The sequence below is a fragment of the Pleurodeles waltl genome, chromosome 4_2 (assembly GCF_031143425.1).
Source record: "Pleurodeles waltl isolate 20211129_DDA chromosome 4_2, aPleWal1.hap1.20221129, whole genome shotgun sequence".
In the NCBI taxonomy this organism is placed as follows: domain Eukaryota; kingdom Metazoa; phylum Chordata; class Amphibia; order Caudata; family Salamandridae; genus Pleurodeles; species Pleurodeles waltl.
The window spans coordinates 363,597,346-363,624,923 of NC_090443.1; the positions used below are offsets into that span (position 1 = coordinate 363,597,346).

General features: G+C 47.1%; 1 protein-coding gene across 1 annotated transcript in view; it reads left to right on the plus strand.

The window, feature by feature from the left end:
• LOC138292718 (cytochrome P450 2D15-like) overlaps positions 1-27,578 on the plus strand; it is a 206,552-nt gene that overhangs the window by 65,399 nt on the left and 113,575 nt on the right. Inside the window, exon 3 of the mRNA XM_069231449.1 lies at positions 6,071-6,223. Within this exon, the coding sequence (XP_069087550.1) occupies positions 6,071-6,223 (153 nt within the window). The remainder of the gene's footprint in view (positions 1-6,070; positions 6,224-27,578) is intronic.

Below are 27,578 nucleotides of genomic sequence, written 5' to 3' on the forward strand. Positions count from 1 at the left end.
TTTAGAGGTCTTCCGCAGGTAGAAATGACTGCATGTGCCATGGCTGGGTCAGCTCAACGTCATCAAAATCATCAAAATGACAATTCTCCCAAAGGTTCTATATTTATTTCGAGCCTTGCCCACTCCCATCCCTCATGAAAGTATTGTATGCCTCCATCAGGACATACACACCTTCATATGTGGGGGGCAACCGCCCTAGGCTCTCTAATGCCATTCTAATACTCCCCAGGGACTAGGGGGACTGGCCTGCCCTAACTTACTTGAATATTATTGGGCAGTGCACCTCTGCTACATTTCCAAATGGGCAGCCCATGAGAGCGAAAAACACTGGTTCCCTATGGACCAGGCCATGGCTTACCACCCCCTGTAGCACCTTGCCTGGCTTTCTAAGCATGCTAGACCACAAATCACTTATATAGCCACTCTTACTAAGAGCGTCCTTGAGGCCTGGGACAGGATTTGCTATCAAAAAGGGCCTCACCATGTTCTCCTCCCCACACACCCCAATTACTCGTAACCCGGACTTCTCGCCAGCCCTCGGGTGCATTTATTCCTCAGCTGGGAAGCAGGTGAATGCCATATTCTGCACGACTTGTTTGGGGGGCACAACCATTAAGACATATGAACAATGCAAAGTTGACTTCTAGGTACCTGAAACGGCCCAGCTTCAATACTGCCAGCAGTGCCATTGCCAGCTTTTCCCATTCACTGTTCAGGGGGCAATGTAGGGCTACACACTCTTTGAGACACTAGTTAGAGCCTATGACGGCACTAAGGGTCTTATATTGTGCAGCTATGAGGTACTCCAACACTCAGCACCATCGCTTCCACAGAGGTATCAATCACAGTAGGAAGACGACACCACTGCGGGCATCTCCCAGAAACAATGGAAAACACTGGTGGGACATCTCTAAAATTAACAGAAGCATACCACAGTGCGAGACAGCATACAAATTAATGACGCAGTGGTACTACATGTCAACTCGCTTTCATACTCTCAATTCCCAACTACCCCAACCGTTGCTAGCGATTCAACGCGGCACATGGGGACTTCCATCACATATGGTGGTCAGGTGCTTTAATCACAACCTATTGGAAAGAAATCCTTGGCCATATCAAAGGCAGGTTGGATTTCCCCCTTCCCTACTTTTACCAGACGGTCATTCTGGGCACCAGCCTTATAGAGCTGGAGTCAATGACTCATACTGACTAGCACCTCATTCGCCATATGCTGGGCGCAGCCAAGCAACTCATAGCCCTGTATTGGAAGAAATCCTCTGCCCCCCTACCTCCCCCCATCGCACTGTGTTCATGCGCCTCTGGCATGTCATGGCCATGGAGTTCCTATGCCATAAGATAGTACATACTGACACCAAATTTACCTGTATTTTACAACCATTGATTAACTATTTCACCAGCTTAAAAAACTCCTGTTTTATGCCACCCAGGCTCAGAGCACTTCAACTCTTTCACTAGACGCCCCAGCTACAGAGTGAAATTGACACAGTGGCATTGACCCTCAAGACCCCAGCCACCTCTCCTCCGCCCCTCCTCTCCCCCCCGGTGTCCTTTTGTTCCGAGATTCCTTCCCCTCACCCACCGTCAGGACATACTCACGCATTGGTGGTCCTGCAACTCATCCTTATGATCTTTCTTGTTATGTTGTTTACCTACTTTTTTTTACTCGCTATTCCTCTGTGGACATGAGCACAGTAGCCACACCTTGCGTGCCCCCTTCCTGAACACCACATGGCTCTGTGGACTTGTCTGCTTTCAGTCTACTGCATCATCTGTTATTTACCTTTGTAATATTGCAATGTGTGGCAGTGTAAATGATGCCTTTTGATGCTAACAGTGTCATGTGTTGTATTTCACTTTAATTTATGGCAAAAAGAAATTCAATAAACAGACAAGTTAAAAAAATGGTTTCTCATCCATCCCCCGCCAGCGTGTTTAACTCCCTCATGCAGGGTCTGACTAGAACAGAAAATAGGCACAGGCACCAGGGATAGCTTATCTATTGGAGTTAGGGAGCGTTGATCCCCTACTGCGAGCTACTACACCCCAGACAGCCTCCATATCGCAATGCATTTAGTTCCTGTGGGGTAGGGGTGGGGCTACAGAACAATGTGGCGAGGATTGATTGAGTCTGTGTTAATCAACTGCCCATGTCAGATTGGCCGTTCTTTTGCAGTGGCCAGCCTGACGTGCAATCCTGGCTACGTGGGAGCTGGATGAGCTTTGACACAGCCCCATCAGTGTCCAATGGAGTGTTGTTTTTTTCCCTGACCTAGCCTATCCTGTCACTGCTATTATGCTGTTTGGTATTAAAAGCAACATGACAGCAGTGCTTGGATTGGCTGGGATGCTACTGCTCAGTATGCACATCTTTGATGGGCAGCGCAAGTCCAGAGGATCAGCTCATCAAAGTAAGGATATTTTTCTTTATGTTTATTTTAGTTGAAGTTTAGTTTGTATTGCAAAGGTTATTGATGCACATTTTATATAAATAAAACCTACCTATGAATAGAATGTGCTCTGATCACCGCTGCAATACAAATTTAAGCATGTTTCAATTTAGAAAAATGATTTAACTTTTATGTGGTGGATGTGCCCCACCACTTCTAAAAGTCGCTAGCCACTGCTGCCAGGCACCAATATAACAGTGGCCCAATTGGCGAATCAGATAGCTTAAAAAAATGGCCCACATTTGCAGATCAGGGCTGTTTTGAACTTGGTAAGGACATGCTGTGTAGGAGTTGTGCGAGGTGTACGAGATTGCATGAAATCAACAGTAAAAACTGACCGTGAGTGAGCGTGGTGAGCAATCCTGACCATAGGAAGAGGGATTTGGGAGGGGTTCCCCCCCCCCAATACATTTTTGAAAAAGTTGGAAATATTATACGTTTTACAACACATGTTCATCAAATACCCATATCCAGTCATTTATTAGACAGATGGGGATTGGCGACATAAATGCATGATTCAATGAATAAATGAATGAATAGTTCAGTGGGTGAGGAGTGGGTGGATGAACTAGTTCAGAAATGGATAATTAATAATAGCTTTTAGCTACGTCTCATCGTACTGATCAAGGGTGGGTGCCCTGGGTTTCATTTTAGCTTCAGCATTAAAACATCACCCTTCTTGCCATCACCAATCCACGTAAAACATCTAGCCTGGATATATTTAACAGAAACACTAATTTAGCGCCTTAAAGAATTAAACACAAAACATTAAGATTTAATCTACAACAGCAGAGAGAGATAACCATGCAGTGGCCCAGTTGCACCACATGAAAGCAGGCAACCTTGCATTAATCCTGCCTTCCACCTTGTGTTATCCTAAGCAATTCGTTTTTTACAGTGGCTCAATTTCACTCTGATCCAAGCCACAGTAGAAACGCACTGCATTCTCCAAAAGCCCTTAAGATCAGTGCTGCTTTATACGACCCTCAAGGTGCATGTAACCTAGTGGTGTAGAAAAACTTGAGCCCCACCCCGCCAAGTAAACGGAGGGGGCCCCACCAGCCCCCTGACCCAGTTAGGAGCTCACAGGCTAGTGACCTGCTGCCCGTGCACAGCCAGCCAGTGCATGGTATGTGACTAATGCTGCTGAGGGGGCCCTCTGATGCCCCCCGAATCGCGGAGACTAATGTTTAACCATTGCTGTAACCAACCAAAGGTAAAAACAAATGGTTTTTAAGTGGTCTGACTAGCACATTTTAAAACCATTTGTTTCACATTGTATTTTTAAAGCATTGGAGCTCTCCAAGCAGCAAACACATCTGGATCCCAGGAACAAACCCATCCCTCACCAGCAATAAAACCGGCCCCCATCCTGCCAGCCCACTGGGAAAGCACTATGTGCTAGGTAGAGCCAGTCCAGGCCTGAGCCTCGTGTTGCCTTTGTGAAGGGCGCACTGAAGAGAAAGTCAAGGGACTGCTGTGCATTTGCAGAAGATTAAATCTGACCTACACCCTTTGAAGATCAGGGAGAAGCACTGTCAAACAGGAAAATAAAATATGCACCTCAGTCTCAGCACCACAGGCAATGTACAACTGACATGCATTTCCCATCTAATCCGATGATAGCTCCACTAACCAATTTAAGGTCACCAAATATTCCCAGCACTAAAAAATGTTTTCACATGCCTCATTGGTTGCAAGCATTTGGATGTGACACCATCATTATACCAACTAGGAGATCTTACACTGTTTGACATTTTGCTTGCATACATGTTCGACTTTTTTGTGACTACGTCTTAATATAGTCCTTAAAACAGCTATTTCAAGATGGGTATTTCATTATGAAAGAATTAAAGCAGCCAATCTCAGAGAGGCAGTACCAGTCTTAACAGTGGAGGATCACTGTGCCTTTTCTGTACCCAAAGGAAAAGTGGCAGAATGTTTTTGTCATACAGCCATAAATTGTGGTACATCTGACATGAGATCCTGTGTTGCCCATGCAGCCATTCTGGTAGACAGTCCCTGACTGCATGCTTCTTGAGTGGGAACTGGCAAACTTTACCGGGGTGCTTCAAATATTTCTGCAGGACACATTTCACTACAGGCTAGTAACAGTGGCTCTCATTTCAAGTTGTGCATGAATAACAATGCTATCCTACAACTGGATTTATGGATACTGCAGGTTAAGGTAATAATGCATGTCATACTACCACCACTGTATGACCTCATTATCAGTTAGCCTGGTTTGGGTGTGGGGATTACAGGGACCTGGAAACTCTGATTATGGCCAGTAACTCTCCATCTAAATCCAGCCAGTATAAATGTATGTCCCTGAAATAAGGAATAACCTTGAGGACCCACAATTTTTGAGTCCTTTTTCTCTGGTTTCCCTGGTTCTGGGGGAAAATCCACTGACATTTGCCACCTGCTCCGAGCGGCCTGTAGATGTCAGCGACTAGAGTGGCGCTGTGTGGGTTGGGTGGGGGAGGTTCAGCAGTAGGGAGGGTTTCCATGGTGATGGGAGACTGTGGCCTGCCTTAGGGGAGGTTTGTCTCTTCCCCTATGGTGCTGGAGGGGGTGAGCTGGGATTGGGACGTTCCTGTGCCTGCATCCCCAGCCCCTTTCTAGTCACACCTTTAGTGGGTTCGGATTCATACCCTGTAAAACCGGGTCTGGTAATTTCAGGTCCACCATCACTGGACCACTCATAGTATGGCAGAGCAGAATTCTTAGGACACACTTTTTCTGAGAAAACCTCTGTGCCATGCACATAATAAATACCTATATGTTTTCAACTATGAAATGGGAAATGTGGAAATTGATCCTTGATCACTGATTTAACTGCTGAAATGTGTCCCTGAAAAACCACCAAGGATCTGGTGTTACAAAGCAGCTCATAATACGATTTAGGCAGAAAGTTATTTTCCCATCGGAATCCGGATATGATGTATAGTAGTAGATGAGTGTTTGCTGCAAAAATATTCTTGTTTGGTATACAGAATGAAAGATTCTGGATGCTGCTAGAAATAGTGCTGTATTTGAAGCAATTCTTAATCCCCTACTATGCACCTTCTTTTAAAATACATTTAGTGAAATGCCACTCGGAAAAGTGTACTTATAGAGTAACAACTAATACTAATGTACTCCCTTAATTTGCCAGAATGTGTGTCCTAATCAGAGTCCTCCAAAATCGCAAAGGAGAACCAGCCCTTGAAAAACCCCAGCTGTTTTTTTAACAGTGACCAAAACTTTCTTGCCCACGTATATTTCTTATTTTTCTTAAACTTATCAATGTTGTTTTTCTGATGAGTAAGACCCATACTGTGTACTCCGTGTGGAGCACATCTTCCATTGGATTTGATGGGGGAAAAGGAACAATAGGAAAGCTATTTCTTTGGGAGGTTTGAGAAGAAAAATATGAAAATGCTACTCTGAGGTTTGAACAACTTCTGAGTCTAATCCATGACCTAAATCTCTTTGTAACTCATTTTGTTGCCTCTGATTTGCCTTTGGTTAACATTTCTATGAACAACTTTTAGTGAGCCTAGCCTTGTTCTGCAGCAGTATAAGAACCCTAACTTATCTTAATTGAAACTCTACAGGCATCGTAATGGCACGGTATGGCCGTGGATGGAAGGACACAAGGAGGTTCACAATCTCCACCCTGAGGAACTTTGGTTTGGGGAAGAAGTCCCTGGAGGAGAGGGTGACCGAGGAGGCCAGCTGTCTCTGTGCTGCCTTTGAGACCCAAGATGGTAAGACACACTCCTAGAATACGTCCACTTTCAGGGAAGCCCATTGTGTTCTTATATCCTGTCTAGTTAAAAGCAGAATTTGCACCAAGCATTCATGAGATCCAACAGTGCTTTGAGGGTGACTTGCATAGCTGTAGAAACATTAATTCTGAAGTGAAAATTGTCAGCCTTCAGCGTAGCACGTCTAAGAAAATGGTGACAACTACTAGATTGCTTGTTCAGTACAGGCCCCGGGCAATACAGTCTTGTTCATGTTTCTATAGACTGAATTCATGATACACGACCTCAACCTGGTAAGAGGACTTTCAGGGTGGGTGTAGTGGGTGTTTGTGTCTGCCTGTGTTAGCGCACGTGTGTGTGTTATTGTGCATACTTACTTATGTTTATGTGTATGCCTCTGGTTGTATGAAAGCTGGCTGAAGAATGAGCCATAGGATTATGCTTGGGCATATGAGGGTATGAAACCAAACATATGATGGAAAGATTTGGGCAATAAGCATTTAAGCCTGAGCATATCCATACAATATGTGGCTGTACAGTGGCATATGAACCTGGGCACATATTAGGTAGTTTGTAACACGTGTCTTTACTAGGTCATATGATAGGTCAGCGTTTCTCACACTGTGGGTCGTGAGCCGATTGTTGGTGGGTCGGGGGAGTCAGAGTACTAAATAAAGTTGCCTTTAACTTCTGTGTTTATCTTGTCACGTTTGCTGTTGCTTCAAAGACGGAAGTCAAATGTCAGGTTATATCTTCTGACAAATCGCTGCTTATTCTTTTAACATGGGATTGGTATTTACTTTTCTTTCTCTGACTGCAAGGTTAGAGGAGTTTTTAAAGTGAATTATGTGACAATCTCACTGGAGTACAGCGAATGTGAAACGAAATACTGTAGGATGTAATTTTTGCAACACACAACAAAATGTAAATGCCTGTAAAACTAAGTGTATGCATACAGCAGTTAGGAAAGCTAAAATGAAGCACATGTTTTGTATTGCTTACGTGTGATAGAAACAGAGAGAGAGGTTTTGGGAACCACTGTGATGCGTAATCCTGGGCAATAGGCATATGGGGCTATGAATGGGCATATGAGACCCTACCTTGCCATTCAGTGACTGATTCTGTGTACTGGCGAGATGTGACTGTGTATCGGAACATGAGACAGCACTTGGCTTATGATGATTGAGCCTTAGTTTAGGAGGCTGTGCATGTGAGGCTTGCCCAGGCATTTCTTCGTGGCATCTATGAATAAAGGGCAGTATCTGGAGAAATGTGCAGTCTGGGCATATGAGACCTTACTGTGAGCTTTATTGAACCTGAGTTACAAGGTGTATATGAGCATATTAGTTATTCACTTGCCAGCAGCAGGGAATTTCTACAGGAAACGTTATGCATTGCAACTGTAATATATTTAGGACATTCGTTTGGAGAGGATGTATAGAGATGATGATTGGAGAAGGTGAAAAAAATCATGCTATAACATATGAGGAAGCTATGTTAATGAGAGATCGTCCGTGCAGTAGTCAGCAGCTACTCCTGTGATCTGATTTTATTATAACACCTCGACCAGGGTCTTCAGACTTCCAACAGGACTCCAGTAGTATGAGATGTTGTTAAATCCTTCTTAGATTATTGCAGTCCATTGTATGCTGACCTTTTTCTTACCAAAGCCACAGCTGCTGGAACTCAGTCCCTGTACATCTGCAACAAATCACATCATTGACGACCTTTTTTGAAGATGCACCAGTTCTAGGCATCTTAGAGGCTACTAGTAACACTCACGTCAACAGACCAATTTGTAGTGTGTGTCAGTCACTCAGTATACATTATCGTTCAGCCTTGCTCCTCGCATAACACTGACAAACCCACCCCAATACTCCATAACCGTACAGAATAATTGAAAATTCCTCATGAACTCCCTCCGAAATACGTTACCACTCTCAACACAATAAACACTTTACGCACGTGTCTCTGGTGAGACGAGATGCCTCACTCAATTTTTCCAGCAACAGTTAGTACATTATTCCCCATGAGCATTACCTTCTACTCCAATAGGGACCCCAGCTAAATAAATCCTCTCAAGAAAGTCTACTGCCTTCGTCCACCATACAGCAACACCAACCTAGCCAGCATCACCATTCCAGAATGAAGCCAAAGCTGGATTCTACAACACACTTGTCCACACACCTACTGACCGCTCACTTCACGCCGATCAATTTGCTACCAGCTCTAATAATCTCTCTCATCCACGGGAACTCAAACAGCCTCTCCGGCATCTATGTGCTAGAGCCATCGCAATCATCATTACCAACATGCAAACTTCACTCCGTTCCTCTATCAATTTCAGTTTATTTAAGAATAAAATCCCCATAACTTAAAGCTAACGAAAAATACACACATAAGACTAAATGCTATCTAAGTTATATGTACTGATAAGACTCTGCATATTTAAATGAGAACTTACAAATCATAGGGGTTGCAGTGCCCACGTGGGCTAAAAATAAATACAGACATGAGTTTTGCATCTGGTTTCGGAAACAGATCTCTATTAAATTGATTTTACTTTTTCAATCTGCATGTGTCAGACTAATGGCTGAGAAGCAGCACCATTTGACAGGCCAACACCACTCACTACCAGTCACAGCTCCTCTCACGGTCACACTACGATTAGTTAATGAAGGAGAGCAAAACTTGCCAGAGTTGCAAGTTAGAATATTGTTTGCAAACATATTGCCTGGCACTAATTTCATATCTTACATAGCTATCTATTTGGTGTTGGTTTTCTATTTTAACTCCAATGGGGTGATATGTTTGTCAGTATATGAAGGGCACAATATTTTTCTGCGGTGATAGTCCATGAAGTCCTGGTTCCATACCCTTGAGAGGTGTAGAAACACCTTGGACAAACAGGACACCTCCAGAGGTAGTAGCAGCACCTATAGGGGATAAAACAACAAATGCACAAGGTTATATATATGAGCTGTAGTGAGCAAGAGCTTAAATAGGATGCTTCTGACTTTGTCTCCTTTCACACAATACCTTCATCTGCAGGATGAAAACCCTAAGTGTGAAAAGGGAGTGGGAGGTGGTCAGAGGGCTGTGGGCTGTGGTGCAACAGACAGGTAAGCAAGTGCAGCTGCTGAGCTCTTGGAGAAATATTAATAACATAAAAGTGCAAAATTTTGATGAGGGTATGGGGAACAGCAGGCAAGAAAATGAAATGTCTGGCAGCAGTGTGCAGCTGCTAAGCCATCACACAAAGTTTATTAATGAAGCAGGGAGTGTGGATGGTGTGGGAGCAATGGACAAGCGGTGGTAGGATGTATGGTTGGGAGTATCGACTATAAGTGGTGCTGACGAGAGATAGGGAAGAAAGCGGTAAATTCCAGTGGTGGCGGCTGCAAATCTCAAGTGGAGGGGCGGCCAGGGAATAAAAAATAATAAAAGAAAACATACCTCTTCCCGTCGCCACCACCACCTTCCACCTTGATCCTCTTCTGGGGTCCCAGTATTCACTGGGACACAGCACAGACTCCCCAGCAATTCTAGCGCTGCTTTAATGCTAAACCTAGCATGAAAAGTAGCGTCAGGATTGGTCTGAGCAGCTTGGACTGCTGCTCACACACAACCCTGGGGTCTTTGCAGTTTCTCCAGCCTAGCTGTTCAACATAGCCAGGCTGGAGAAACCTAAGTGCACATGTGTGTTTGGCCATTCTGAGACGGATGGCCAAACACACCCACGCACTTAGGTGCATTCTCTCCTTCTCCCCCTCCCACCTCCCGTGGCACAGCCAGCCCCTCCCTTCACATGTTGCTGGCTGAGCACACGTCTGAAAGATAAAATGATAAAGAAATATCGTTTTATCTTTCAGCTCCTAGCTTAGCCGGGGGGGGGGGGGGGGGTGGCGACGCTCCTTTGCCATTGCGAAGTATTCCCCCCTGGCAAATTCCCAAGTATTCTGAAAAAAAAATAGCCTTCTTGCATCGGCAGCAGAAAGATGAAAGTCAGCCAGTCAAAATGATGGTAAAGGAGCAATGTTCTAGCAGCAGAGACAAGCAAAGGAATAGGGAGGAAAGACATTGAATAAGGAGCAGAGAATTGAGACAGGCACGAGAGCCATTTAACCATGACTAAGGACCTGACCCAAAAGCCACTGTGTATAATGTACTCTAGCCATTAGGTCTTCAACAACAGCTGAAGCTGTCTTTACGCTAGGCTTAAAAATAACTGGTGAAATATAGCATAACACAAAAGAAATAGAACAATATCCTACCCACAGGTTTGTGCAGGATTTGTAGCTTCAAAGGTCTAGAGATCCACTGTCAGTAGCATCATCCAGGAATGTAGGGCAGCTTCCTGTTTCCCAGAAGGCCTTTGTAATGGAAGTCGAACTCGGTAATTCCCCTCAACTGAGCTGGTATTTACAAAGGGGAATGCGAGCTACCATCTAAGATTGGAGGTGGAGCCACGATCTTAGATGAGGATCAATGACTTGAGGCTGCTGTCCAGCAATTTCCACACCTAATGGGCGCAGATGCTGGCCTGGCCTATTGTTTTCAGTTTCATGTCGCTCCCCTATAACTGTCAGCCTATTTGACCTGTATTTGTATAAAAAAAAGTGCACTAGATCAATGTGCTGGTAGGTAAGCTTGCCTGTGTCTGATTTCTTAGTACCCAAGGCCTGGAATGTGAGATTGCTTTTTTGTTGTATTCACATATTCCTTTTATAAAATGATTTATTTTATTGATTTGTGAGGTGTTGGCTTACAGTATAGAGTCACTTTGTAGTGCTAGGTCTTTCAGAGTTTTCAGATAGGGCTTCTCACACTTGGTCAAAGGTTGCAGAGTCAACACGATCTGGAAATTAATTCAGCACTTGCTGGCCAGAAGAAATAAAGTTTTGTGGAGCCTACTCCACTAAATCAAGTGTGGTTGGTCCCTGAAGTATCTAGCAAGCCTTCTAGAAAGGCTTGTTTTCAGCTTCCTTTTTAAAGATATAAGGAGTGATTTTCTTTTTAAGCCTAATCTAAGCGAATTCCAAGATCTATGCCTAGAATTAAAATTTAAGCAGTAGAGTATTCATAGGGCTAGAGATACAATGATACAGGCATATAGTAAATATATTAAGGTAGAGGTAGAGATATTAGAGTATATGTAATACTAGAGGTGCTAGGGTATAGGCAAAGGTATAGGCTGACGTGGAGGTGCCAGGGTATAGGTAGGAGTAAAAAGGTATTGACTGGGATTGAGGTACTATGATGAGGGTATAGGTAGGACAGAGGTGGTAGGATTAGAGGTACAAAGGTATTGGTAGGATAGAAGTACTAGATTGTAGACAGTTGTGGGGGTACAGGGGTAGAAGTAGAGGACATTAAGAATTGTTGGGGAATAAAGGGAAAACGATACAAGCAGTGAGTAGATGGACAATTAAAGTGGCAGTGGTATAGTGAGGACCTACAAGGTATTAAGAGTAGAAGTACTAGGGTATATGCCTTTGGAGAGGTACAAAGGTACACATAGTGGTAGACGCAGTACGGTATAGGAAGAAGTGAAGATATAAGGCTACAGGCAGTAGGCAGAGAAACAAGCGAAAAGGTAGGGATGGATATGCTAGGATTTGGTTATTGTAAGGAAATGCCTCCTTGGCATGGTTGCCCCCTGACTTTTTGCCTTTGCTGATGCTATGTTTACAATTGAAAGTGTGCTGAGGCCTGCTAACCAGGCCCCAGCACCAGTGTTCTTTCCCTAACCTGTACTTTTGTATCCACAATTGGCAGACCCTGGCATCCAGATAAGTCCCTTGTAACTGGTACTTCTAGTACCAAGGGCCCTGATGCCAAGGAAGGTCTCTAAGGGCTGCAGCATGTCTTATGCCACCCTGGAGACCTCTCACTCAGCACAGACACACTGCTTGCCAGCTTGTGTGTGCTAGTGAGGACAAAACGAGTAAGTCGACATGGCACTCCCCTCAGGGTGCCATGCCAGCCTCTCACTGCCTATGCAGTATAGGTAAGACACCCCTCTAGCAGGCCTTACAGCCCTAAGGCAGGGTGCACTATACCATAGGTGAGGGTACCAGTGCATGAGCATGGTACCCCTACAGTGTCTAAATAAAACCTTAGACATTGTAAGTGCAGGGTAGCCATAAGAGTATATGGTCTGGGAGTCTGTCAAACACGAACTCCACAGCACCATAATGGCTACACTGAAAACTGGGAAGTTTGGTATCAAACTTCTCAGCACAATAAATGCACACTGATGCCAGTGTACATTTTATTGTAAAAAACACCACAGAGGGCACCTTAGAGGTGCCCCCTGAAACTTAACCGACTATCTGTGTAGGCTGACTAGTTTTAGCAGCCTGCCACAAACCGAGACATGTTGCTGGCCCCATGGGGAGAGTGCCTTTGTCACTCTGAGGCCAGTAACAAAGCCTGCACTGGGTGGAGATGCTAACACCTCTCCCAGGCAGGAATTGTCACACCTGGCGGTGAGCCTCAAAGGCTCACCTCCTTTGTGCCAACCCAGCAGGACACTCCAGCTAGTGGAGTTGCCCGCCCCCTCCGGCCAGGCCCCACTTTTGGCGGCAAGGCCGGAGAAAATAATGAGAATAACAAGGAGGAGTCACTGGCCAGTCAGGACAGCCCCTAAGGTGTCCTGAGCTGAGGTGACTCTAACTTTTAGAAATCCTCCATCTTGCAGATGGAGGATTCCCCCAATAGGGTTAGGATTGTGACCCCCTCCCCTTGGGAGGAGGCACAAAGAGGGTGTACCCACCCTCAGGGCTAGTAGCCATTGGCTACTAACCCCCCAGACCTAAACACGCCCTTAAATTTAGTATTTAAGGGCTACCCTGAACCCTAGAAAATTAGATTCCTGCAACTACAAGAAGAAGGACTGCCTAGCTGAAAACCCCTGCAGAGGAAGACCAGAAGACGACAACTGCCTTGGCTCCAGAAACTCACCGGCCTGTCTCCTGCCTTCCAAAGATCCTGCTCCAGCGACGCCTTCCGAAGGGACCAGCGACCTCGACATCCTCTGAGGACTGCCCCTACTTCGAAAAGACAAGAAACTCCCGAGGACAGCGGACCTGCTCCAAGAAAAGCTGCAACTTTGTTTCCAGCAGCTTTAAAGAACCCTGCAAGCTCCCCGCAAGAAGCGTGAGACTTGCAACACTGCACCCGGCGATCCCGACTCGACTGGTGGAGATCCGACGCCTCAGGAGGGACCCCAGGACTACTCTGATACTGTGAGTACCAAAACCTGTCCCCCCTGAGCCCCCACAGCGCCGCCTGCAGAGGGAATCCCGAGGCTTCCCCTGACCGCGACCCTTTGAACCTAAAGTCCCGACGCCTGGGAGAGACCCTGCACCCGCAGCCCCCAGGACCTGAAGGACCGGACTTTCACTGGAGAAGTGACCCCCAGGAGTCCCTCTCCCTTGCCCAAGTGGAGGTTTCCCCGAGGAATTCCCCCCTTGCCTGCCTGCAGCGCTGAAGAGATCCCGAGATCTCCCATTGACTTCCATTACAAACCCGACGCTTGTTTCTACACTGCACCCGGCCGCCCCCGCGCTGCTGAGGGTGAAATTTCTGTGTGGACTTGTGTCCCCCCCGGTGCCCTACAAAACCCCCCTGGTCTGCCCTCCGAAGACGCGGGTACTTACCTGCAAGCAGACCGGAACCGGGGCACCCCCTTCTCTCCATTCTAGCCTATGTGTTTTGGGCACCACTTTGAACTCTGCACCGGACCGGCCCTGAACTGCTGGTGTGGTGACTTTGGGGTTGCTCTGAACCCCCAACGGTGGGCTATCTTGGACCAAGAACTGAACCCTGTAAGTGTCCTACTTACTTGGTAAAACTAACAAAAACTTACCTCCCCCAGGAACTGTGAAAATTGCACTGTGTCCACTTTTAAAACAGCTATTTGTCAATAACTTGAAAAGTATACATGCAATTTTGATGATTTGAAGTTCCTAAAGTACTTACCTGCAATACCTTTCGAATGAGATATTACATGTAGAATTTGAACCTGTGGTTCTTAAAATAAACTAAGAAAAGATATTTTTCTATATAAAAACCTATTGGCTGGATTTGTCTCTGAGTGTGTGTACCTCATTTATTGTCTTGTGTATGTACAACAAATGCTTAACACTACTCCTTGGATAAGCCTACTGCTCGACCACACTACCACAAAATAGAGCATTAGTATTATCTATTTTTACCACTATTTTACCTCTAAGGGGAACCCTTGGACTCTGTGCATGCTATTCCTTACTTTGAAATAGCACATACAGAGCCAACTTCCTACATTGGTGGATCAGCGGTGGGGTACAAGACTTTGCATTTGCTGGACTACTCAGCCAATACCTGATCACACGACAAATTCCAAAATTGTCATTAGAAATTGATTTTTGCAATTTGAAAAGTTTTCTAAATTCTTAAAAGACCTGCTAGGGCCTTGTGTTAGATCCCGTTTAGCATTTCTTTTAGAGTTTAAAAGTTTGTAAAAGTTTGAATTAGATTCTAGAACCAGTTTTAGTTTCTTAAAAAGTATTCCAACTTTTAGAAGCATAATGTCTAGCACAGATGTGAATGTGGTGGAACTCGACACCACACCTTACCTCCATCTACAGATGAGAGAGCTAAGGTCACTCTGTAAACTAAAGAAAATAGCAATGGGCCCCAAACCTACCAAAGTACAGCTCCAGGAGCTTTTGGCAGAGTTTGAAAAGGCCAACCCCTCTGAGGATGGCAACTCAGAGGAGGAAGATAGTGACTTGGAGGGAAATTCCCCCCCTCCAGTCCTACTTAGGGAGAGCAGGGCTTCTCAAGCCCTGACTCCACAAATAATAGTCAGAGATGCTGGTTCCCTCACAGGAGGGACCAACAACTCTGAAATCACTGAGGATAACTCCAGTGAAGAGGACATCCAGTTAGCCAGGATGGCCAAAAGATTGGCTTTGGAAAGACAGATCCTAGCCATAGAGAGGGAAAGACAAGAGATGGGCCTAGGACCCATCAATGGTGGCAGCAACATAAATAGGGTCAGAGATTCTCCTGACATGTTGAAAATCCCCAAAGGGATTGTAACTAAATATGAAGATGGTGATGACATCACCAAATGGTTCACAGCTTTTGAGAGGGCTTGTGTAACCAGAAAAGTGAACAGATCTCACTGGGGTGCTCTCCTTTGGGAAATGTTCACAGGAAAGTGTAGGGATAGACTCCTCACACTCTCTGGACAAGATGCAGAATCTTATGACCTCATGAAGGGTACCCTGATTGAGGGCTTTGGATTCTCCACTGAGGAGTACAGGATTAGGTTCAGGGGGGCTCAAAAATCCTCGAGCCAGACCTGGGTTGACTTTGTTGACTACTCAGTGAAAACACTAGATGGTTGGATTCAAGGCAGTGGTGTAAATAATTATGATGGGCTGTACAATTTATTTGTGAAAGAACACCTGTTAAGTAATTGTTTCAATGATAAACTGCATCAGCATCTGGTAGACCTAGGACCAATTTCTCCCCAAGAATTGGGAAAGAAGGCGGACCATTGGGTCAAGACAAGGGTGTCCAAGACTTCAACAGGGGGTGACCAAAAGAAAGGGGTCACAAAGACTCCCCAGCAGAAGGGTGATGAGACAACCAAAACTAAAAATAGTAAAGAGTCTTCTACAGGCCCCCAAAAACCTGCACAGGAGGGTGGGCCCAGAGCCTCTTCACAAAACAATGGGTACAAGGGTAAAAACTTTGATCCCAAAAAGGCCTGGTGTCATAGCTGTAAACAGCATGGACACCAAACTGGAGACAAGGCCTGTCCCAAGAAAAGTTCCACTCCAAACTCCCATCCAGGTAACACTGGTATGGCTAGTCTCCAAGTGGGATCAACAGTGTGCCCAGAGCAAATCAGGGTCCACACTGAAGCTACTCTAGTTTCTGAGGGTGGGGTGGATTTAGCCACACTAGCTGTCTGGCCGCCTAACATGCAAAAATACAGACAGCAACTCTTAATTAATGGGACTAGAATAGAGGGCCTGAGGGATACAGGTGCCAGTGTCACCATGGTGACAGAGAAACTGGTTTCCCCTGGCCAATACCTGACTGGAAAAACTTACACAGTCACCAACGCTGACAATCAGAGAAAAGTACATCCCATGGCAATGGTTACTTTAGAATGGGGAGGGGTCAATGGCCTGAAGCAGGTGGTGGTCTCCTCAAATATCCCAGTGGACTGTCTGCTTGGAAAGGACCTGGAGTCCTCAGCATGGGCTGAGGTAGAGCTAAAAACCCATGCAGCAATGCTGGGTATCCCTGAACTGGTGTGTGTGAAAACAAGAGCACAGTGCAAGGCACAGGGTGAAAAAGTAGAGCTGGAGTCTGGAAAAATGGCCCAGCCTACCAAGAGAACAGGAAAGTCAGTTGGGAAACCAACTGCAACACAGCAAAAGAAAGGGAACCTCTCTTCTCAGGAAGAAGTTCTGCCCTCTGAGGGAACTGAGCCTTTGGAGCTTGAACCTTATCAGGTTGAGCTCTTAGGCCCAGGGGGACCCTCAAGGGAGGAGCTGTGTAAGGGACAAGAAACCTGTCCCTCTCTTGAAGGCCTTAGGCAGCAAGCTGCTGAAGAGTCCAAAGGCAAGAAAAATGGAACACATAGGGTCTATTGGGAAGATGGGCTCCTGTACACTGAGGCCAGAGACCCCAAACCTGGTGCCACTAGGAGAGTGGTAGTGCCTCAGCTGTTCAGAGAGTTCATCCTAACATTGGCCCATGACATTCCCCTTGCTGGACATTTGGGACAAACCAAGACGTGGGAGAGGTTAGTCAACCACTTCTACTGGCCCAATATGTCCAACATGGTTAAGGAGTTTTGCCTCTCCTGCCCCACCTGTCAAGCCAGTGGTAAGACAGGTGGGCATCCAAAGGCCCCCCTCATTCCACTTCCTGTGGTGGGGGTGCCCTTTGAAAGAGTGGGTGTGGACATAGTTGGTCCACTGGAACCTCCCACGGCCTCAGGAAATATGTATATCCTGGTAGTAGTGGATCATGCTACCAGGTATCCTGAAGCTATTCCCCTTAGGTCGACTACTGCCCCTGCAGTAGCCAAGGCCCTCATTGGTATCTTTACCAGAGTGGGTTTCCCTAAGGAGGTGGTGTCTGACAGAGGTACCAACTTCATGTCAGCATACCTAAAGCACATGTGGAATGAGTGTGGAGTGACTTATAAATTCACTACACCTTACCATCCACAAACTAATGGCTTAGTTGAGAGATTCAACAAGACATTAAAGGGCATGATCATGGGGCTCCCAGAAAAACTCAAAAGGAGATGGGATGTCCTCCTGCCATGTCTGCTTTTCGCTTACAGGGAGGTACCACAGAAGGGAGTAGGGTTCTCACCCTTTGAACTTCTGTTTGGTCATCCTGTAAGGGGACCACTTGCCCTTGTTAAAGAAGGCTGGGAGAGACCTCTCCATGAGCCTAAACAGGACATAGTGGACTATGTACTTGGCCTTCGCTCTAGAATGGCAGAGTACATGGAAAAGGCAACCAAAAACCTTGAGGCCAGCCAACAGCTCCAGAAGTTTTGGTATGACCAAAAGGCTGCACTGGTTGAGTTCCAACCAGGGCAGAAAGTCTGGGTTCTGGAGCCTGTGGCTCCCAGGGCACTCCAGGACAAATGGAGTGGCCCTTACCCAGTACTAGAGAGGAAGAGTCAGGTCACCTACTTGGTGGACCTGGGCACAAGCAGGAGCCCCAAAAGGGTGATCCATGTAAACCGCCTTAAGCTCTTCCACGACAGGGCTGATGTCAATCTGTTGATGGTAACAGATGAGGATCAGGAGGCAGAGAGTGAACCTCTCCCTGATCTTCTGTCATCAGACCCAAAAGATGGTACCGTAGATGGAGTGATCTACTCAGACACCCTCTCTGGCCAACAGCAAGCTGATTGTAGGAGAGTCCTACAACAGTTTCCTGAACTCTTCTCCTTAACCCCTGGTCAGACACACCTGTGTACCCATGATGTGGACACAGGAGACAGCATGCCTGTCAAGAACAAAATCTTTAGACAGTCTGACCATGTTAAGGAAAGCATCAAGGTGGAAGTCCACAAGATGCTGGAATTGGGAGTCATTGAGCGCTCTGACAGCCCCTGGGCTAGCCCAGTGGTCTTGGTCCCCAAACCTCACACCACAGATGGAAAGAAAGAGATGAGGTTTTGTGTGGACTACAGAGGGCTCAATTCTGTCACCAAGACAGATGCTCATCCAATTCCAAGAGCTGATGAGCTCATTGATAAATTAGGTGCTGCCAAATTTCTAAGTACCTTTGACTTGACAGCAGGGTACTGGCAAATAAAAATGGCACCTGGAGCAAAAGAAAAGACAGCATTCTCCACACCTGATGGGCATTATCAGTTTACTGTTATGCCCTTTGGTTTAAAGAATGCCCCTGCCACCTTCCAAAGGTTGGTGAATCAAGTCCTTGCTGGCTTGGAGTCCTTTAGCACAGCTTATCTTGATGATATTGCTGTCTTTAGCTCCACCTGGCAGGATCACCTGGTCCACCTGAGGAAGGTTTTGAAGGCTCTGCAATCTGCAGGCCTCTCTATCAAGGCATCCAAATGCCAGATAGGGCAGGGAACTGTGGTTTACTTGGGACACCTTGTAGGTGGAGGCCAAGTTCAGCCACTCCAACCCAAGATCCAGACTATTCTGGACTGGGTAGCTCCAAAAACCCAGACTCAAGTCAGGGCATTCCTTGGCTTGACTGGGTACTACAGGAGGTTTGTGAAGGGGTATGGATCCATTGTGACAGCCCTCACTGAGCTCACCTCCAAGAAAATGCCCAAGAAAGTGAACTGGACTGTGGACTGCCAACAGGCCTTTGACACCCTGAAACAGGCAATGTGCTCAGCACCAGTTCTCAAAGCTCCAGATTATTCTAAGCAGTTCATTGTGCAGACTGATGCCTCTGAACATGGGATAGGGGCAGTTTTGTCCCAAACAAATGATGATGGCCTTGACCAGCCTGTTGCTTTCATTAGCAGGAGGTTACTCCCCAGGGAGCAGCGTTGGAGTGCCATTGAGAGGGAGGCCTTTGCTGTGGTCTGGTCCCTGAAGAAGCTGAGACCATACCTCTTTGGGACTCACTTCCTAGTTCAAACTGACCACAGACCTCTCAAATGGCTGATGCAAATGAAAGGTGAAAATCCTAAACTGTTGAGGTGGTCCATCTCCCTACAGGGAATGGACTTTATAGTGGAACACAGACCTGGGACTGCCCATGCCAATGCAGATGGCCTTTCCAGGTTCTTCCACTTAGAAAATGAAGACTCTCTTGGGAAAGGTTAGTCTCATCCTCTTTCGTTTGGGGGGGGGTTGTGTAAGGAAATGCCTCCTTGGCATGGTTGCCCCCTGACTTTTTGCCTTTGCTGATGCTATGTTTACAATTGAAAGTGTGCTGAGGCCTGCTAACCAGGCCCCAGCACCAGTGTTCTTTCCCTAACCTGTACTTTTGTATCCACAATTGGCAGACCCTGGCATCCAGATAAGTCCCTTGTAACTGGTACTTCTAGTACCAAGGGCCCTGATGCCAAGGAAGGTCTCTAAGGGCTGCAGCATGTCTTATGCCACCCTGGAGACCTCTCACTCAGCACAGACACACTGCTTGCCAGCTTGTGTGTGCTAGTGAGGACAAAACGAGTAAGTCGACATGGCACTCCCCTCAGGGTGCCATGCCAGCCTCTCACTGCCTATGCAGTATAGGTAAGACACCCCTCTAGCAGGCCTTACAGCCCTAAGGCAGGGTGCACTATACCATAGGTGAGGGTACCAGTGCATGAGCATGGTACCCCTACAGTGTCTAAATAAAACCTTAGACATTGTAAGTGCAGGGTAGCCATAAGAGTATATGGTCTGGGAGTCTGTCAAACACGAACTCCACAGCACCATAATGGCTACACTGAAAACTGGGAAGTTTGGTATCAAACTTCTCAGCACAATAAATGCACACTGATGCCAGTGTACATTTTATTGTAAAAAACACCACAGAGGGCACCTTAGAGGTGCCCCCTGAAACTTAACCGACTATCTGTGTAGGCTGACTAGTTTTAGCAGCCTGCCACAAACCGAGACATGTTGCTGGCCCCATGGGGAGAGTGCCTTTGTCACTCTGAGGCCAGTAACAAAGCCTGCACTGGGTGGAGATGCTAACACCTCTCCCAGGCAGGAATTGTCACACCTGGCGGTGAGCCTCAAAGGCTCACCTCCTTTGTGCCAACCCAGCAGGACACTCCAGCTAGTGGAGTTGCCCGCCCCCTCCGGCCAGGCCCCACTTTTGGCGGCAAGGCCGGAGAAAATAATGAGAATAACAAGGAGGAGTCACTGGCCAGTCAGGACAGCCCCTAAGGTGTCCTGAGCTGAGGTGACTCTAACTTTTAGAAATCCTCCATCTTGCAGATGGAGGATTCCCCCAATAGGGTTAGGATTGTGACCCCCTCCCCTTGGGAGGAGGCACAAAGAGGGTGTACCCACCCTCAGGGCTAGTAGCCATTGGCTACTAACCCCCCAGACCTAAACACGCCCTTAAATTTAGTATTTAAGGGCTACCCTGAACCCTAGAAAATTAGATTCCTGCAACTACAAGAAGAAGGACTGCCTAGCTGAAAACCCCTGCAGAGGAAGACCAGAAGACGACAACTGCCTTGGCTCCAGAAACTCACCGGCCTGTCTCCTGCCTTCCAAAGATCCTGCTCCAGCGACGCCTTCCGAAGGGACCAGCGACCTCGACATCCTCTGAGGACTGCCCCTACTTCGAAAAGACAAGAAACTCCCGAGGACAGCGGACCTGCTCCAAGAAAAGCTGCAACTTTGTTTCCAGCAGCTTTAAAGAACCCTGCAAGCTCCCCGCAAGAAGCGTGAGACTTGCAACACTGCACCCGGCGATCCCGACTCGACTGGTGGAGATCCGACGCCTCAGGAGGGACCCCAGGACTACTCTGATACTGTGAGTACCAAAACCTGTCCCCCCTGAGCCCCCACAGCGCCGCCTGCAGAGGGAATCCCGAGGCTTCCCCTGACCGCGACCCTTTGAACCTAAAGTCCCGACGCCTGGGAGAGACCCTGCACCCGCAGCCCCCAGGACCTGAAGGACCGGACTTTCACTGGAGAAGTGACCCCCAGGAGTCCCTCTCCCTTGCCCAAGTGGAGGTTTCCCCGAGGAATTCCCCCCTTGCCTGCCTGCAGCGCTGAAGAGATCCCGAGATCTCCCATTGACTTCCATTACAAACCCGACGCTTGTTTCTACACTGCACCCGGCCGCCCCCGCGCTGCTGAGGGTGAAATTTCTGTGTGGACTTGTGTCCCCCCCGGTGCCCTACAAAACCCCCCTGGTCTGCCCTCCGAAGACGCGGGTACTTACCTGCAAGCAGACCGGAACCGGGGCACCCCCTTCTCTCCATTCTAGCCTATGTGTTTTGGGCACCACTTTGAACTCTGCACCGGACCGGCCCTGAACTGCTGGTGTGGTGACTTTGGGGTTGCTCTGAACCCCCAACGGTGGGCTATCTTGGACCAAGAACTGAACCCTGTAAGTGTCCTACTTACTTGGTAAAACTAACAAAAACTTACCTCCCCCAGGAACTGTGAAAATTGCACTAAGTGTCCACTTTTAAAACAGCTATTTGTCAATAACTTGAAAAGTATACATGCAATTTTGATGATTTGAAGTTCCTAAAGTACTTACCTGCAATACCTTTCGAATGAGATATTACATGTAGAATTTGAACCTGTGGTTCTTAAAATAAACTAAGAAAAGATATTTTTCTATATAAAAACCTATTGGCTGGATTTGTCTCTGAGTGTGTGTACCTCATTTATTGTCTTGTGTATGTACAACAAATGCTTAACACTACTCCTTGGATAAGCCTACTGCTCGACCACACTACCACAAAATAGAGCATTAGTATTATCTATTTTTACCACTATTTTACCTCTAAGGGGAACCCTTGGACTCTGTGCATGCTATTCCTTACTTTGAAATAGCACATACAGAGCCAACTTCCTACAGTTATCGGAAGAGGTACAAGGATAAATCCATGAGTAGAAGATGGGGGTAAAGAAAATTGTAGTTGATGGAGGATTGTCAGAATAACTGAATTTGTGCTGGCTTCAGTTTACCAAATTCTGCTCATGTTATTGAGGAAACTGCACAACGCTCCCTGTCAGCTTTTTCCTACACTTCCAGTCCATGATTGTCTCAGATACGACACTGTTCAGTGGCATCCAAATGCACCTGAAGCAAAGTTTTACTACACATTACCCACCAGGGCTTCTTTGACGCACAGGGAAATACCTTCTCACCCCTAGGGGAAAAAAAGCGAAAAAGCTGGGTTCTGGATTTTTTTGCTGTGGTTGGTTGGTGAAATGCCCTGTCTGAGGAAGGGCTTTAAAACTCCATCTGTTTTGAAAAATCCTTGAAACAACATTTAGTTGTCCTATCTCTGTGGTCTGTATGAGATATGCTAGTGAGCTGATTAATGAATAGTCGAAGGGGGAGAGCATATAGGAAGAAAGTGAAAAGAGGAAGAAGGTAAATAGGGCAGAAAGGGTATGTGAAGGTGGGGGTGCGGGTAGAGAGGGAGGTAAACAAGGAATTCGTGTATCCAATTAGAAAAATACAGTGCGTGGAATTTTTTCATGAAGTGTGTCCACCAGATTGGGTTTGTTATGCTGGGGAAAATCTGGTTCGTGCAGAAAGTGTCTCCACAACATGTTTCTTCTGTGTGATCTTCTACAGATTCACATACAACTACCGTGCCACTTCCTATATTATCAATCCAAGCTCTGTGCACCTTTATCTGTCTGTGCCCTTTATTTTTAACCTCATCCAGGCCTCCGGTTCCTACCTTTCTTCTGACGTGGACTCATCGCCTCAAACCATAAACGGCTGCCTCAGCTAACATAAATGTAATTGCTCCTGCAAACAACCCATTTAGAGACGCTTATCACTTTTGCTACACCATCCCCCCTCTGTTCATCCCACATCCCATTTACCACCTTTCAGCTGCTAGGCTGATAAGTGCCTCCTGGTTGTATGACAGAACTACGCATGGCTTGACAACGGGGTGGGAACCACGATCGCGTCTTTACCACGCATGTCTTTACCAGTCATGCCTTTACTACAAATTTCATTGTAAAAGCATGCTAAGTAAAGGTATATGTGGCAATGCCATGCAAGGTTGTGTGATACAACCCCCTGACCCATTTGCCCCCTCCCTAAAACCTAAAACCTACCCCACCCTGTCCTAAAAACTACCTCGACCCAACATCCTGCCCTGAGCCCTAAAAACTACCCTGTCCTAAAAACTACCCAAACCACCTAGCCCCACCCTGAACCCTAAAACCTACCCACCCTGCCCTAAAAACTACCCTGACCTTTCGCCCTAAACCCTAGAACCTACCCTGCCCTACCCTAAAAACTGCCCCCTTCCTGTCCTAAACCCTAAAAGCTACCCTGCCTTGTCCTAAAACCTACCCCACCCTGTCCTAAAAACTACCCGACCCCCGCTCTAAACCCTAAAACCTACCCTGTCCCAAAAACTACCCCACCCTGCCCTAAAAACTACCTTGATCCCTTGCCCGGCCCTAAACCCTAGAATCTCCCCTGTTCATAAAACTACTCTACCCTGTCCTACAAACTACCCCAACCCCCTGCCCCAAACTCTAAAATTTACCCTGTCCTCAAAACTACCCCAAAGTGTCCTAAAAACTACCCTGATCCCCCACACCAAACTCTAAAACCTACCATATCCTAAAAACTACCCCACCCTGTCCTAAAAACTACCCGAACCCCGCTCTAAACCCTAAAACCTACCCTGTCCCAAAAACTACCCCACCCTGCCCTAAAAACTACCATGATCCCTTGCCCCGCCCTAAACCCTAGAATCTCCCTTGTTCCTAAAACTACTCCACCCTGTCCTAAAAACTACCCCAACCCTCTGCCCTAAACTCAAAAATGTACCCTGTCCTCAAAACTACCCCACTGTGTCCTAAAAACTACCCTGATCCCCCACCCAAAATCCTAAAACCTACCCTGTGGTAAAAACTACCCTACCCTGTCGTTAAAACTACCCCAACCCCTCACTCTGACCCTAAAACCTACCCCGCCCTGTCCTAAAGACGACCCCACCCTGTCCTAAAACTACCCGACCCCCGGCCCTGAAACCTAAAACCTACTACCCCGCCCTGTCCTAAAAACTACCCAGAACCCTTGCCCCTGCCTGAACCCTAAAACCTACTGTGATCGGGCAACCCCGATCACTTCCTGGACAGCGGCCGTCGACTCCGGGTCGGGTTTCCCAGACACGTCAGAGCCGCGTTCCCATGTTACCATGGGAACGCTCGAGGCGTCACTACCGCGTTTCCCTGTTTCCAGGGAAACGCTAGAGACCTTCCGGGACGCGGGAGGTCAAAAGACGTCAGAACGCGTCGAGAGGAGAGAAGGAGGAGAAAACGGCGAAAGAAGCGAGGAGCGAGAACAAGGAGCAGGACAATAGGAGACGACGGAGCAAGGGGCCGACAACGGAGGAGACGTGAAGAACGAGGCCGTAGAGGAAGGAGCGCAGGAGGCAAGGACCAAAGAGGCCAGCCACGACCCCTGAGGGTCGTGGCTCACAAAGGTACGGTCCCTCCTAGGGACAAGGGAAAGAGACGCTAAAACCCCACCGGGGAAGGGAACTGGGGAGGGGTGAGAAGGGAAAGGGGGGGGATAAAGGAAGGGCACAGTCCCTTTAAGGAGAAAAGAGACTGACTATCCTGACTTACCTGGGAGCACTGTGGGGCACCTAAATGAATCACAGGCATTTTTGTGTAGAGACAGCGCACAGGTGAATGCACTCTCTTTCTATCTCCCCACTTACCCTTTCCCTGCTTCCTATCTAAAGAGAAAACCCCAGAAATATCCTTGTACTTACCGTGGCGTTCTTCTGTTTCTCTTACCGGAACCTTCCTGGAGCCACCCCGAGTTCTCAGAATCCACAGACCTAGAGGAAGAAGAACGAAGAATTAGAAGAAGAGACACTAATCGGGTTACGCCATACCAAACTGAACTCTTGGTTTTGAAACGCCTGGGCAAAGAAAGAAAATAATAATAAAAAAAAACTCTTCCTTACCATACTACCCAATCTCCGCCTGGTTTATGCCGTTCAGCCTGTCACAGTGGTGTCAGAAGTAGGATTAAACCGCGACGGCTGAGGAACGGTATAAACAATGAGTGAAAGTCCTAGCCTAGAGGACATGATTAAGCAGCTGGCAGAAGGCCAGAGCCATTTACAGCTGGTCTGGGAAGCTCACCAGCAAGAAGCCAAGGAGGATAGGGAGGCCTTGCAGTCCGCCCTAAAAAGTCAGGCCACCATCTTGGCGAACAACCAGCTTGTCCATGAAACAGCCATGAAAAAGTTAACTGAGACCATAGCTGCCAGTAAGGTTCACCCTAATGTCCCCAGTTCGGTTCTACAACGATATCAGGAAGGGGAAGATCCGGACTCTTTCTTTACTAACTTTGAACGGGTCGCTTCTTCAGCTCAATGGCCCGAAGACAGATGGGGACAATACATCGCTCCTTTACTCACCGGTCTTATCCAGGCAGCTTATCAAGCAGCCAATCCAGCCGGTACCACATCCTACAAGGACATAAAAAGGAGCATTTTGGAACGGGTGGGCCACGATACCGAGTACTATAGAGTAAAATTCCGTAAAGTAAAGTGGGGACAGAATGAGGACCCCCGAACCTTCTACTTCAGGGTTAAGGACTTGGCACTCAAATGGTTGGGGCCTATCTGAACTAACCGAGAGGACGTTATCAAGACAATCATCCTCGAACAATACTTGGACTCCTTACCAACTAGTACAAAAAATTGGATAAGACAACATCCAAATGTGGATACAGACATGGCTATAGACTTGGCCTGTGCGTACCACAGGTCCACTGACGTGAGATCACTACAACCTCGGCCCAATCTCAAACCCCTCACACCTCCAGCAAAGCCCGCACCGAGATATCCTATAGAAGACCCATTCCCACGTAAACCAGGGGAGGGTCATCCAATACCAGGACCCCAATGTTTTAACTGTGGAGAATGGGGACATATAGCTCGCATGTGCCCCAGGAAGACAGAGGGGGTGGAACCTATGGAGATAGGAGTAACACGACGCAGGGTACTATGTACTGGGAAAGGGGAAACCACATTTAAACAGACTTTAAAAATCAATGGTCACCTCCTCTCTGCCCTCATAGACTCTGGATGTAGTCAATCGGTCATCCGACAATATCTCATAGACCCGGTGGATGAGAACACCAGCCCAAGAGTTACCATTTGCTGTATACATGGCGATAAGGAGCAATACCCCCTTACCACAGTAGAGTTAGAGTGGGGGGAATATAGAGACCTTCTTCCCATGGGAGTTATGGATCAACTGATTGAAGAATGTATTGTTGGCACCGACTATGTGCATTTTCAACAACTCTTAAATGGTACCCAAAATCAGAAGGAGAGCCTCGAATGGTGGACCGAGGCCCCTTTTTCTTATAGCACCATTGAGTGTCCCCCATATCGTAGGAAACTTTCCCGTCGGGAAAAAAGAGACGGAAAGGCGAAATTTCGAGAGGTTAAAGAAACCAGACAACCCATAAGAGTGATAGCAGAGAATTATAGAGCACCCATAAGTTTCCGCCAACATCAGAGAGAGGACCCTACCCTCACTCATGCTTGGAGAACAGCAAAAACTGAAGAAACCGACGAGGTGGGTCCCTATTTTTTAGTACAACGAAACCTTCTGTATAGGGTAACCACTACCAGGGCCGGGGAACGCAAACACCAATTAGTAGTCCCAGAAGCATATAGAGACCTAGTACTCCTCCTAGCCCACAATCAACCGGGAGGGGGCCATTTCGGCAGAGAAAAAACCGAGGAATATCTCCTCCGGAGGTTCTACTGGCCAGGGGTGTTTGCCCACATCAGGAAATATTGCTCGCAATGCCCTAGATGTCAACTCACAGAACCAGGCCGACCCCGGAAAGCACCCCTCCTACCTCTTCCCATCATCGATATCCCGTTTAGTAGGGTGGGAATGGATCTAATTGGACCCTTACTTCCCTCATCTAAGGGACACACTTATATACTGGTTATCGTAGATTATGCAACAAGGTACCCCGAAGCCATTTCCCTTGCCAGCATGACGACGAAAACGGTAGCTCAGGCAATGATAACGGTATTCACTCGGACAGGGTTTCCCCGAGAAATACTCACTGATCAGGGTACGCCCTTCATGTCCAACCTCATGAGACAGATATGTAG